This window comes from Thermobia domestica, chromosome 7, assembly GCF_964235325.1.
Source record: "Thermobia domestica chromosome 7, izTheDome1.hap1.1, whole genome shotgun sequence".
In the NCBI taxonomy this organism is placed as follows: domain Eukaryota; kingdom Metazoa; phylum Arthropoda; class Insecta; order Zygentoma; family Lepismatidae; genus Thermobia; species Thermobia domestica.
In genome coordinates, this window is record NC_137460.1 from 267008076 (window position 1) to 267019612 (window position 11537).

An 11537-nucleotide genomic window follows, 5' to 3' on the forward strand; every position below is an offset into this window, starting at 1 on the left:
CTCCAAATTTCTTTACACACACACCTGAATGGAAAAGGAATACTTCCCCAAATCCAATTGTATCAATCGGTATCATATAGGTTATTTATTACATCAAGTTAAAAAAGGTTTAGCGTTAAGGAAAGAAGGCAATATTCTTATTTATTTATTTCACTTCAAAATACGAAGCGACCTCGTTCTGATGTACGGCTTCGAGAACCACATGAAATCATTGTTTCGGGCGATATTTCGATCGAAACAATTGACAAACCAGACCGCTCATATCTACCCTCCTGGTCTCCGCGGTCCTTTCCGAGAAAAGAGATTGATGGACAGATGCATATGACTGAAATTGGCAACGTCTTCAGCGGTCACTAACCTACTTCCTTCTCAATAAAGAAAAATGTGACAATATAGTAATAAGTCTATACCAGATTCAGTTGGTAAGTACTACTCTGCTACAGGCTCGCAACCAGAGGGGGGGCTAAGGAGGGACTGGCCCACCCCAAATTTTTCATGTCCCCTCCAGACTTCAATACAAAATGCAATATGTGGATATTTGTAAGAGAATTTTTAATGACTTTGTCCCTCCTAACATATTCATGGCCCGCCAAAGCTCTGTGGCTTGTTTCGAGCCTGCTCTGCAAATCGTGTATTAGCGGACGAACGTTAGAAGGATGTAGTCAAAACGTTCTTCAGAAATGAAGAGATCGGTCGAAGTAAGAATTATATATATTTTTACACTGAGTCTAGTGTTGTGCGGGAATACATTTGGCGCTAGCTTAATTTTTTGTAAAGTATAGTTTTATTCATGTAAATTCATTGAATGAAACAGGATCATAGCGAGTCACTTTTTAAACTAAAGTTTACTTGTTTTCAAGTTGGTCAGTAGAAGTTACTTTTTTTTTCAAATTTGTCACTAAAAGTTACTTTTTTTGGAGGTAAAGTGACTTTTTCGTGTGATTTATGTTTTGGATTGGCAGTTTTCTAAGAAAAGTAAAAAGGAAATGGAAAAAGGCAGGAACTTGTTACTCGTTACTCATTCTGAAAGCTTCAGTAGTTGCTGCCATATGTGAAACAGTCAGTTTTATTCTCACTTCAGCTTTTATTCTTTCTAAAGCACAGTGGACGGTTGATGGATGCTTAAGCTCTCAAGATGTTGAGAACCCTCTGTGTCTATTTTTTCTTCTATCATAATAATCTTTTAGTACGCTCCGTTCAACGTTGTGTGAGTGTGTTTGTGTGGTTCATCATATTCGTTTTGTGTTATGATTTTTGTATGTTCTTCTTAAGAGTAGCTGATGAATTTGAATATTTCACGTTTTTGAGAACTCTTAATGCTAAGTTAAACATAATGTCTATGATGAAAAAATTCGGAAATACGCCAGAACTTGTTCAACTTAATCAGAAGCTTTTTACTTCTGCTTAGCGTAACTACAAAGCATACTTAGAAAACCTAAGAAAGGAGGAAGTTCAAAAAGAAAGAAAAAAAAGTACAGAAGAAACAAAACAACAAACAACGGGAGAGGTGATGAAAAAATTGAAAAAGGAAAAAAGGAGCATGATGAGATTTTGGTCACTTTTTCGTGTGCTTTTGGCCATTTTTGATCACTTTTCAACTATTTACAAGAGACCAGACAACTATGAGCCCTGGGATTATTAAAATTAGGGTACTATAAAAAAGACAAAACAGAAAGATACAAAATATATTTAAATTGAAAAACTGGATTTCTGGAAAGAACTAAATCAATGAATAATTTTCTTATAAAAGATATTCAGAGCCAATAACGTAGCCAGGAGCGGAGATTAAGAGATTAAATAATATTCTACAATTAACGTTAATAACAGGGTTAGAATATTAAAGTAATGAAATTGTAACTATGTACAGTATTAATTGCTAAACGAATGTGATTTCAGCATGGGACGAGGGAATTTTTTCCAAATTAATATTTTGAAAAAAAATCACCCACTAAAACTTGCTAGAGGTGAATGAATTGAATAATAGCCGAATTTTGCAAAATAATTACAATAATTCGTATGTAATCTATTCAAATGTAATTACTGGATAAAATAGTGGAGGTTAGTTCCTAATACAGTGATACTTCTCTTAACGGCCATGTCTCAATAATGGACACCTTCATAAGAGGACAAACTTTCTTATTCTTCCATGCCATGTATATGTGTGGTGTGGTGTTATGAGAGAGAATCCTCCTTTTAGGGACATCTCTTCATTTACGGACAAATAATCGGTTCTACCGATGTCCGTTTTGAGAGGTTTCACTGTATTACTTAGTTTAATAATAATAATAAAAGCTCAAATGTGTGAACTTACTTCACTGAACCTACCACTACGAGGAGCTAACATAATATAATAATAATAATAATAGTATTGCAATAGTTGCGTAAGAAAATATACTTGTTTTCTTTGAGTTTGTTTAAAAATGTATATCACTATTCTGAGAGCACCCCCACTTTTATTTTGAACACCCCCCTAAGTAAAAATTTCTGTAGCACTTACTGACCAGCAGAGATTCTTGTCTAGTGATGGGCAGTGGAAATATTCTCGGTGGGAAAGAATTTTCAAAAACGGGAATATTCCCGGGTTTTTTCCCTGGCCTATAAAATCCAGAAAAGAAATTTATTTCCATTTCTTTACTTTATCTTCCAAATTATAAGAACAATATGACTAATTACTTTATTTTAAGATAAGAATTTAAATATTGTGAACATACACTTTTATGCCCAAATCTTGACAAAATGGTGGGCATGTGTCTTCTGGTAGTTACCCAACCTAATTTTTTATAACATATAAAAATGTTTTATCTTTATATCAGTAGTTGAGTCAAGTTTAGGAAATCTACTTACATGAAAATTTAAACTTTTTAGCGGTATAAAAGTATGTGGACTTACTATACCATTTTTGAAACATATTTTCTTTCCTAAAACATGTTGTAAATAAATATCCATTTATGTGTACCCTCTAAATATAATAAAATATTAATAAAAATAACATAATATCGTTCAAAATATACATTTTAAAGAATCCTCTGGGGGACAACTGTAATCATATACTGTGATATAAAAACTAATTTAACTTTGAAATGATAAAAAAGTAATAGAATGCATTTTTTAATTGTAATTGTTCATAAATTACCGGAAAATTCCCACTTTTAGGAATATTCCCGAAAAATATCTTCCCGGGAATTTACCCATCACTAGTCTTGTCCTTTTCTCGTCGTAGGGCAGTTTCTGCATGTGGATAAAGCCTTCGCCGGTGTTCAAATTGCTTGCGCGTGCCATTGGTGCACGTGGTCCCGAGTTCGATTCCCGACGTAAAAGTGCTAAAAAATTAAGTTTACAATCAGTTACTTTAATTAATTATCCGTTATCAGCGCAGAAGTTAGAGGAGAAAAAACAGACAAAATGTATTATGCATATAGTTTCGAGTAGCATATTCTTAATTATATCATATTTTACTTAAATTCTGAATTGCAAAATAAATTAATATCAGTATACCATATATATTGTAGGAAAACTGTAAAGTGGTACTATTTTATTTTATTGGAGACACAGTGACATTTCTGTCATCACCGTCTGCCTTGGCGCATAATTAAGTAACATTGAAGTAAAAGTAATAATAACTAGAACCCCTCCTTGTTAATATCAGGGGCAGATCCAGATGGCAATCGCCCCCCCCCCAAAAGAGGAAACTTTCTTATTTTATATACATAAATAAACCCATCCCAAAGTTTCGAGCCCTTAAAAGTAGCAGTATGACAACCAACCGCCCCCCCCCAAAAAAAGTCGGTCCTGGATCCGCCCCTGGTAAATATATAAAATGATGGACGAAGTAGAGGTCTGCACGAGCTCAGACTGAGCCCGCGGGCCGGATTCGGGCTTACAAAGCATAAATAACATCGGGCCTGAGTAGTAAATTATTAAATATAAAACAATATTTTTCTGGCCTAACTTTGTAAATATGCTCTCCAACGATATTTATTGGACCATTCTTTCTGGGGAACTTTCAGAGCACAACTGCATAATTAAACTTCCAATTGCTGTAAATAAAAATACAATTTTACGTTAATTATTAAGTTTTTGTAATTCGGGCTTATTTCGGACTCATCTGATTATCACACGAGCACAGGTCTAAATGTTAAAACATATTTCGGACTTGGGTCGGGTCTCACATTACAAATTCGCTAAAAATTCTGGTCCCTGCAGACATCCGAGATGAAGTCACGGCAGTACCCCCCCCCCACGCACACAAAAAAATTATATTTATAAACACAAGAAAGTTACTACACACACAAAAATTATGGGATTACTCTAGCAGACGGTTCTGCTAAATTTTGGCACTTTTACATTTTCAGGTTAGGTTAGAGCTTTGTATTTCTTTTAGCCGATCATGCACTAAATGAGATACTCCGTTACTAGTTGCAGATTGACGGCTCAATATAAATAGTGTGGACGTATGGCATAAAAACTGCGTACAGTGCATGAAATAAGAATCAACTTATGATAGGTGGCCACTAGAAAGCACGAATGCTATCTAACTGAGTCAGATCAGGAGAGCAGCAGGAAGACCTGAGCGGCGACGAGGGCTGCGTCCGTAGGGAGCACACGCATAAACGAAGATAGTGGAAAGCACTCTTATACATATAATACTTTCACTATCACTCAAAATTCACTTCAACTACTTATATTCACACTCTTATTTCTTCACGAAAAATGTTTCACATCGTATTTTACCGATAAATATGCTACTTAATAGAACCGTCTGCTTGAGTGAACCTAAAAGATTTTGCTATTTATTTATAGATCTACTTTCGGTGAGTCCTATCCTACTTTAATACTCTAGTCCACCACTCGCCTGGGACGAGTGGTTCATCTGTACGGGCGAGTATTTAACACAGGGTGTCTATTGACCTGGGAAACTTGGAAAAACCTGGAAGTTATCAACAAACCTGGATTTTTTCTTAATTATACATTTTCACAGCATATAATAGAAAAATCCTAATATAATAGAATAGTCCTAATAAAAAATAGCAACCAGGAGGATATCTGATCTGAGTTCTGTCAATGCTTCTTCATGCTTGTAACAGATTTTTTTGTACGCTTCCCGTGGCTGAGTTTCCATAGACCTCTTAAAAGTCTTCAGGTGGAATTTCTAACCATATTTTGTGGCAGTTCGAAAACTTTTTTGCTACATTACAAATTTAGAAATCAGGGAAATATTGGAAACTTCTCCTTTACGAAATTTTACGAAAAAGTAAGGGACAAATCAGGAAAAATGGTATTTAAACTAGAAATCAAGGAAAATTGTGAAGTTTTACTCAGAAAGTGAAACGTTCTTTTAGGTTTTGTCTATTTGTTAAGAAAACCCGATAACTGAAACACGAGAGGGATATAATTAAGATATATGAATGACACGTTAGTTAAAGGTGAGAACTCTATTTGCTATTTTTCAGTTACAGCACATTTTTCTCAATTGGACTTGTGGAGGGGATATTAGCAGTAACAACTTCTTTGTTTAAAAAAAAAATGGAAATTAATACAAATTACTACAATAATTAATAAAAAAACGATACACAAGTAAAGTATAAACTATTAGCTCCATAACCTTTTCGTCTGTCTTGGTTCGTTGTACTCTCACGTTCCTGCACATTCGATTGGATCATAGAATATATTGCCCCGTGTAAGAAATATAATAAAAGTTGAAAATAATTTTTCTTAAAGCAGTTTAAATCTTTGTCTCATAAAAACTTGGACTCAACCATCATCGTGCTTTACTAATGTAAACCTACATTCAAGAATGAAATGCAGCTTAAATGATATAGTTTTCTATCATACTAAGAAATTTTCTTCGAAAGGCGGGATGTACTTAAAAATATCGTATTTATGATATTCTTAATCTGTACTGTACACGGCTAATTTATAAATAAACAAATAACGCTTCGCTGGCATTTTATGAGTACATCTCATTAACCCACAATGAAATTTGATTTAACATCGCTCTGAAATGAATTTAAATAATAATGATGATCTATATAGAAGTTCTACATTTCTATGTAGAAGAACGGAAAGTCGTTTATAAGATACCCTTTTCAACAGTACAACGAGAACATTATCAGATAAAATGCTGCTGCCCCATAACCAAAATTGAAACTAACGTTACTTAGAAATCGATTAGTAGTCATAATGACCACCCACCTTTAAAAAGAACCCAAAAAGAAGAAACCGGCGTCGGGCACATTTTTAAAACACATTAAGATTCCATTTTGTCAAAAAACATACTTTGCATAGTTATTTTGTATTGATAAATCTATTCTTAATCTTCTATTCCAAAACTGTTCTTAAATAAAAAACACAAAATCCTGCGGGACTTGTATCTATGGCCATTCTCACTTCTATCTAAAATCGAAAAGCAGAGTAACAAAATTTATTTAACTCACCGAATAAGAAAGACGTTATCTCAAATTACATTCACTGCAGTTAGAAGCGAAATAACTGGCAATAGCTGTTAAAGTTTAAAAGATGTTAAAAATATAATTTTTGGGAAATTTTTCATGGTTTGTATCTGAGATATTCTTACTTTTCTTTATATATTCAAATAAGATCTCAATTCATTTCACTCGCCTAAAAGAAATGAAACGATCTCAAATTATATCATCCGCAGAGTAGGAGCCGTTCTGATCACTAAGTTTGAAACAAGTTTAATGCTAGGATCAAAATTTCTTTCATTGTTTGTCAGTACGGACATTAATACTTCCTTCTTCATTAAAAAAAAATACTCGAGAGCTACTTTCCTCTTCTACTAGGAATAGCTGGATGTCAAATACATATTCTACAATAGACTCAGAGCAGCGCAAAAAAAAAAAAAAAAAAAAAAAAAATTGGAAAGCGCTTTAAATAGAACGAATTGAAACTTTCTTTGTAGTCTCCACCTAGGGATGTTCTTATAAATTTCTAAGTTGTAAAATGCACAAATCTAAATTTGTTGAACTTAACTACTAAAAATGAAAAGAACTACGTTATTTATTCAGTAAGGTTGGTTGTAGAATAGTTGCCACGATCGTCGCCATGAAGGAAAAATTCAATTACCCGCTCACCGCATTCCACACATACAAGCAGACAGAATATGTGACGCCAGAGTAACAATGTACCATATGACTGGCAAGAGACACCCAGTGAGAAAAATATGAACTACCACCAATCTGTTTACAGTTCATGGTTTTACTAACAGATGACTGAATCTCTTTTCATATTTTGTGGGAGTAATGCCCGTTGTGCAAAGTAACCCCGTGTTAAGGTAGCTAGTTACAACTCTAAGAGAAATGAAATATCAAAATTGAATGTGGCAAATCATGACACGAAACTAGAAAAATGTTTGGGAAGGAAGGAATTCATATAATTAAGAAATTACGTCCCTAATATATTCTGTTAATTTGGAACACAAATATACAAACAAAGAAAGCATTTCAGAATGTTACCTATACAATACTTAGATACGTACAAGAACACATTCAACACGTAAGAATGTAAGTTTATCCTAAATACAGAATTTTGCGCTATCCTCGTTTACCAACATTCAGCGTAATGCCGTAATCAGCATAGCAATCTTATCTTTACCGGACATCTAGCACATGCTGGTTAGGGTTGTTTGTACAACAATTCACATATCATGTACGTTCACTAAGCCCCTAAAGTAAATATATGTTGAGTAATTTAGGTCCATACTCGAGAAATGATTCCCGGGAATGTAAATAGTCGACTTCCTTGGAAGAAATGAGTGCAGCTATGAAATGGTTTGATGTCTGGAGCTCTACAATTAATGAACATCTATTGGTGGTTAAAATATTCTTTATCTTGTATTTTACTAATGTCTTTCGAAGCCCTCCGGAAAAATGAGGCTAGAGACATTTGAGTTAAATTCTAAGTAAAAACACAAACGTCCATAGTTTTTGTTCCAATATAATACAATCCACGTTTAAATTTGGAAAATTTTAGGATAAATACCATTCTCACGATTTCTTATTTTACATAAGTCCCTATATTTTAAATATATGCAACAATTAGTGAGAAGTCTGTAATCAATAATAAAAAAATAATTAGATTATCAAGATCTGAACTACATAAGATTTGTATGAGTCGAATCGATCTTATTTTTATTTGGTATACAGCTTGTCTATCGGTGTCATGCAATTTCCAAATTGTAGGTTACTAACTTACGTTCGAGATATCTCCCATACCTAAATATCTCTCGTGAAGTATTCCTTTTAGCCAACAAAGTTTCCGAACGCATGTATCGGTATTATCAATCTGAGCCAATTAGTATATGAAAAATTGAACATTACCTTTCTGGGCGAAATGAATTTAAATTTTTTGTTGTTAATTGTTGGGAGTCATTAGAGTACGACGCGCAAGTCTCCTTAACCACTATTTTTCTAGGCGTTTCTATATTCCTTTCAAATTCAGGATCTTCTTCTACTGCTAATTCTGATTTCACCCTATCAACGTCTAGTTTAATATCCAAAGAACACATAGCTGTATCCTTGTCCGTTGTTTCCTCTCCTTCCGTTGTGGATAATATTAACTCTTTCTTGTCAGTCATCAGTTCGTATGTCCACCCTTTCCCTTCGAGAGGATCTTCGTGAGGTAAGTCAAAAGCAATTTCTTCTTTGCACAAGAATTCCAACTTAACAGACGCCTCACCAGCCATTGTGAATTGAAATATAATAAGAATTTAACACTGTTCTTATACTTCCCGTATATTTTATGTTGCCAGTGTTGTTGAAATGATTTACAAGAACGTTCACAAAAGCAACTTTATATTTAAAATCATCTTCTTCTGCATTTTCTTATTTCCTTAGCCACGATCGCTCACTCGGCAATTGTTTGTTTGTTTGTAGCTGCCGGAGGAAAGTGAAATGGAACCCGGATGTATACAGTTTTAGTTCAGATTTCTATCAAGTGAGATCTTTTGTCGCTAGTGTCGCTCTATATCACATACCGCTATTCTCTTGTTTCAGAAGGTATCCATCCATCTTTATCATTTTAGCGGGAATAGATAATCCTGTATTTCTGTATGCCATACCGGTTTGATTGACTGTCGAACTCCCGTATACTAATTTTATTTAATATACGTGCTATTATTGCTTCAAGTGCTACTTTTGATTGTGGCTTGTGCCGCGACTTAAGATACTTAGTGCGTACAATTTAATATTTTAACACAATTTTTCCACTTGAGAACAATAACTGGTCGCGGCTTTTGTGTGTATGTGTAAGCGTCTCGTGGAATATGACATTGATTTTCGGTGCCACTTGATAACAGTCACTAACATCACTCACGCATCTACTGTAACTACTGGAGACAAACTTAGACATATCTTGCCCCAAGGACTACACATTCCCCACCCGCAAACACTACACAATTCAAGGCAGATCTTAAGCAGCACGTGCGCTGTCATTCTCTTCAATGTTGCCGTACTTCCGTAACCTTTCATAAACAACAAAATTCAGCATTAAAAAAAACAATGAATGGAAGATAAAAGAAAGGGAAAATAGAGGGAAGTAGCAACGTTCATTTTCAGGTAACGGGGTCATAAATCTAACAAATATCTCAAAGAACATAAGGGAAAGTTTTGAGGACTTTCCAGATTCCATGATAAAAGCATCTTTAACTGTATCTGCTAGTATTCCAGGTCAGACAAACACTGCCCTTGTAAGGAGACTATAAGTCCAGTATGATATGCCAGTTGGCAGCACCGAATCGAAAATGGGTGGGTATAAAGCGAATAACCTTCTGTAATTTCTAGCAAGTACCTAGGTATATAGTACTACGCAAGCGCGCCCATTTCTCTGTATATTTGGAGGTGGGCACTCACACGCAGAAGATATATATATATATATATACATAGTTACGACAAATTTCATTTAAATTATGCCAAATATTACATATTCATAAATACACTAGGGGGCCGTCGGATTCGAATCCTTCACTTTGATAATGTGAGCCGTGGTACTCACGATCGAACTGATTCTCTTTACGTGGTGACGTACGTGTATCAATATGCAATTGTCGCAATTTATCAATATTTCCTGTCGTACTAATAATTCACGGTTTACTCTCTGTAATATATGCATTTCCTCAGTAATATTTTGATCATGTTCGGATTTTACGATAACAGCGGGCAATTTCTCAAAATGCTCCATTATCATTTCAACAGTAGCTTTATGGTGTTCACTGAAACTTTCTAAGGTTTGTTTGGTTCCGTCTGACCGTTCACTGTTAAGTTTTAGAATTTGCCGTTGCGCTTGTACTTTTTCACCTATCTTACCTGTCTTTTCCGCGAGTTCCTTTACATATCCGTTTAATTCGCGTACGGCACTTTCCTGTATATTCATACAAAAACTAACAACCTCGCATTTTCTGTCTGTGAGCAACTGGTGTTCTTCTATTTTCTCTACTTGGCCTTTTACCCCTTGCACTTCCTCTTTAAAAGTATCAATATCACGCTGTTGGGCCTCGGTGGTCTGCCTACCCTCTATCTCTACCGCTTGAATGGATGCCTGTAATAGCCCAACACTTTTCCTATATTCTTCGCTAACTGACTCAACGCGTTTGGTTAGGCTAGCTAATTCCAAACGTATTTCAATAATCGTATTATTGAATTCAGTAATCAGTAATCGTACTACTCAGACCATCAAGTCTACTTTCTAATTCAACTCAATTCTACGTCCACTCTTTCGCTAATTTGGTTATGCACTGTTTACATTCATTTGCTGATTCTGTTATTGACTGTTTGCATTCGCCTATTAATTCATCTACTCATTCTCTATTGCTTTCAATTTTATGTTCTAAACGTTCACTGTTATTTTCTAGTTTCTGCTCTAATTTAGCAGACTGTTTCTCTAACAATGCTTGAATTTGATCTAATGTAATTCTACTCTCTATATTTATTTAAGATACAAACAACTAATTCACAATATAAAAGTGAAAAATACGAACGACTAACTTCAACAACAAAGTGTAAAGAAACAACTTTCTGAAACTAATGTGTCATTATTTCAATTGCACAAAACCTTCTCTTTTTTGACACTTCTCAAAACTTATTAATTTATTTTAACATATCTTAACACGTATTCTATAATTATTTTCTCACAATATTGTATTGTATTGTATTGTATTTATTTTCATCCTTTTTCATACAAATTGTTCACAACGTGAACGTATGAGTTGGACACGTCATAAGAACACTGAATGTGTACATAAGTATACATTTAGATCTACATGCAATATTAAAATAGTGTGAATTTATGTACAAAAAAGGTACAATTTTTCATTATTCTAATTTACATACATCGATATAAAATAACATAACAGTTAATAAAACCTTACATTATAGATATACAAAATATATATACTTTAAACCTTATTTACTACAGGCGAGATATTCTTCTACAGAATAGAAACAGTACTCGAGTAGGTAGGACTTGACTGCTTTATTGAAACCAGATGTTTTGTTTTTTAAAGTGGAAGGAAGCTTGTTATAAAT

At 34.3% G+C, this 11537-nt stretch overlaps 1 protein-coding gene across 3 annotated transcripts in view; it reads right to left on the reverse strand.

The window, feature by feature from the left end:
• The window catches only part of LOC145690898 (uncharacterized), a 36079-nt gene extending 27129 nt beyond the window's left edge, over positions 1–8950 (reverse strand). Inside the window, exon 1 of one of the 3 annotated variants that reach the window (XM_081766313.1) lies at positions 8337–8943. In XM_081766313.1, coding sequence (XP_081622439.1) covers positions 8337–8701 — 365 coding nt within the window. In that variant the 5' untranslated portion in view covers positions 8702–8943. Of the gene's footprint in view, positions 1–8336 lie in introns of all 3 variants that reach the window. The other 2 variants (XM_081766314.1, XM_081766315.1) reach the window with 2 other exon arrangements.
• Positions 8951–11537: the final 2587 nt, after the last annotated feature.